The sequence below is a fragment of the Lissotriton helveticus genome, chromosome 12, assembly GCF_964261635.1.
Source record: "Lissotriton helveticus chromosome 12, aLisHel1.1, whole genome shotgun sequence".
Lineage (NCBI taxonomy): Eukaryota > Metazoa > Chordata > Amphibia > Caudata > Salamandridae > Lissotriton > Lissotriton helveticus.
This window is the reverse complement of record NC_136073.1, coordinates 913,833,008-913,836,135: the sequence shown is the minus strand read 5'-3', so window position 1 is coordinate 913,836,135 and position 3,128 is coordinate 913,833,008. Positions and strand designations below refer to the sequence as shown.

The 3,128-nt window shown below is 48.3% G+C and overlaps 1 protein-coding gene across 1 annotated transcript; it reads right to left on the bottom strand.

Annotated features, from left to right (window-relative positions):
- Positions 1-688: 688 nt before the first annotated feature.
- On the bottom strand, positions 689-1,618 carry LOC144798221 (olfactory receptor 2D2-like). Its single transcript, XM_078668970.1, has one exon. The coding sequence runs from the start codon at positions 1,616-1,618 to the stop codon at positions 689-691; it is 930 nt and encodes a 309-aa protein (XP_078525096.1).
- Positions 1,619-3,128: the final 1,510 nt, after the last annotated feature.

The following is a 3,128-nucleotide window of genomic DNA, read 5'->3' as shown; positions in this document are numbered from 1 at the left end:
ATCGCAATCAGTTCAAATGCCTGGTGCTGTGGTTTGAAGGATTTGTTTTCCATTTGTTTTCAATTTTGAAGAAGATCCTTCTATTGATGATAGCTCATTCCTGAATCTTCTTGCCCTAGCTGTTCATGTCTTGTGTTTGTTGATGATGTGATGCTAATGATGGTGGAGTAGTGTGGCTCACTGGTTAGAGGCAGCAGGCCCGAGAGCAGAAGTTAGCCCGGGACCAGGGTTCAATTACCGACGCGGCAGGGTCGTGGACCTTGGTCAGCAGACTCGATAATTCTCGCTTCGGTGCTTACTCTAATCAGGGGTTCCACTAGGCAACTCTGGGCATTAGCTTGCCTAATCTCCACAACGGCCCCACCAATTCCGGGGATGCCTGGCTCCACCTTGGGGACTCCCAGCAAGGGACCATCCCACAGGGAAAGCCAGGACGGGTTCCCCAGAGTTATACAGCGCCGGGACGCCCCGTTGCTGGGGCAGCTGTGCGCTTTACAAGTATACTACATTTACATGATCACCCAGGTGTAACCCCAGCTTCACTTTACCTATGGTTATTACTTCCTCAAGCACTGTCAACTCTTACACAAATCTGCACCTCTACAAACACAACCATGGCCACTGTTTCAAGTGAATGAACTTGTATAATTCATCAACATGTTTGCAGAATCTGTCCTTGACATCACCATCAGAATATGTTCAGGGATTTTTGCTTTTTAAAAGCTCCCTTCACATCCTTATTTCTTAAACTATAGATCAGGGGGTTCAACATGGGGGTGAAGAAAGCATAACAGACGGAAAACACCCTATCCATAGAATAACTTGACTTTGGTTGCACATACGTAAGCATTGTTGTACCGTACAATAGTAACACAGAAGCAAAGTGGGAAGCACAGGTGGAGGCAGCTTTCTGTCGGCCCTTAGAGGACTGAATCTTCATGATCTTTGAGATGATGAAAGTGTAAGTAATTAGAATCAGGACAAATGGCATAATTAAGACAAAGACACTTGAGGCTGTAGTAACAACTTCTGTCATAATGGTGTCTGCACAGGCCAACTTCATGAGTGAGGGGATATCACAAAAGAAGTGAGGTATCTCATGAGACCTGCAGAAGGGTAGGCTGAAGGTCAAGGAAGTCATCCCAAGGGAGCACAGCACTCCGATGGTCCATGACACGGAGGCCAGTTGGACACACATCGGTCTGTTCATGATGGTTGGGTACCGGAGAGGGATGCAGATAGCCACGTATCGGTCAAGAGCCATCACAGCCAGCAGGACACAGTCTGTGATGCCGAACGTAAAGAACAGAAACATTTGTGCTGCGCAACCACTGGAGGAGATGTATCGGTCATTGGATAGGGACCCGCTCACGGTCTTAGGGATGGTGACATTGGCTAGGCAGATGTCCACAATGGACAGGTTTCGGAGGAAAAAGTACATGGGTGTGTGAAGGACTGGGTCCACGGTGAGGATGACAAATATCATCAGGTTTCCAATCATAGATATCAAGTATATAAAGATGAACATTACAGAGAGGAACATCTGCAGCTGGGGTGGCACATCCGAGAAGCCGAGGAGAAGGAACCCACTCTCAAGAGTCAAGTTGTGTTCCTGCATTGGTTCAGAGCGATCAATCTACAGACAAATCAGAGGAAATAAATGTGAAAATTAGAAAGTTGGCATTGTCGTACCCTAATCATTTTTGTGCCTCTGCCAGTATCCTGGGTCACATGACCTTGAATTGCTCTGCTGTTGGGGTTTGTGTGTTACTGCCAGACAAGCAGACAAAGGGCACAGGGTGTGGGCAGAATAGGCCATCCTGCCTGGACTGCTGAGGGTGGAGCTGGTCCATGCCCCAATTTCATTTCAAAGGCTCTTGGCTCAGCACACACAAAGGATAATGACACTAGTCTTTTGTCACACTAGACTTTTTCGAGCCCTGACAGAGGAAGGGAAAAACTTTCTAGAATGGCTAGGGCGCTCGACCTCGGACCTGGAGCAACTGGGTTCGAGTCTCGGTAACGACGCTAAACTTCCTGTGATTCTGGGAAAATCACTTAATCTCCCCGTGCCTAACAAAAATGAATTTGTGTCCTAATGTAACGTAACTGGTGCTATGTAAAGCGCTCTGATACCCGATTCGGTTCGGGTCTAGTTCGCGCTATATAAAACTCTGCTAAAAAAAAAAAAATAGATGTGGTAGCTTGGAAGATTTCCACACTCCAAAGGCTGGCACTAGGTTTAAATATTGGACTCTCAGATAACCTCTTCAGCACATTCCTGGACGTGTAAAAGACTTCAAAGGGACTGTGTTAGATCCCCGGAGGACTGTCCTGCTGCTACCACAGGACTTCCTTGCAACTAGAAGGCCTGCCTTGCTGCCGACGGGAGAAATGAACCATCGCCTTGAATCCAGGACCACCAGAAGAGACTCCAAGGGCTAGTCGACTGGCCTCCTATGTGAGCTACATGGACTGGACAAGCTCCAGGGGCCCTAAACACTGCACCTGACTCCTGCTGGGGTCAGTCGTAACCCCCATGCACAGCACCCCCCTGGCCCAGGACTCTTGGTTGTCGTGTTTGTGGTACTTCTCCAAAAGCCTGACACTTTTACCATTGTCACCAAAATGTGGCCTTAAAACCGTGACCTACCTGGCAGCTGATCCGCCCAAGGTTCATTGCTGGACTGCCTGACTTTGTGGCACCTCCTGCTATGTTCTTCTCCTGAGCAACAAACCCTGCTCAGCATGGCCTCTCAGCAAAGGTATTCACCTTCATGAGGCCATCGTCGGCTATGACTTGCAGCTTGTGCCGCCGGTGATTTCCGACTTCCACTAAAGTGAGGAAGTCTGCATGTAAAAATGTTCAGCGCGACTCTGCTCAGAGGCTCCCCAACGACTATGCCGCCTGCTCAGACCAAGCTGACTTCCTTGTCCTGCTGAACTCTACCTTCTCTGGAACTTCTCTTCAAACTTTTTTTCTGAGTTTCAACTTATGCCGAGACTGGGTCCAAGTCACCTCATGAATTTGACCCACTCGATCACGGCCAGACTTAACTTTTGACTTTGCTCTGGTTTTGCGTAACCAGATATCAGTTGTTGGTGCTTGTTCTTTTGCGGACGACACG

Excerpts from the sequence above, each read along its gene's own strand:
- LOC144798221 (XM_078668970.1), bottom strand. The coding sequence starts at position 1,618 with ATGCAGGAACACAACTTGACTCTTGAGAGTGGGTTCCTTCTCCTCGGC.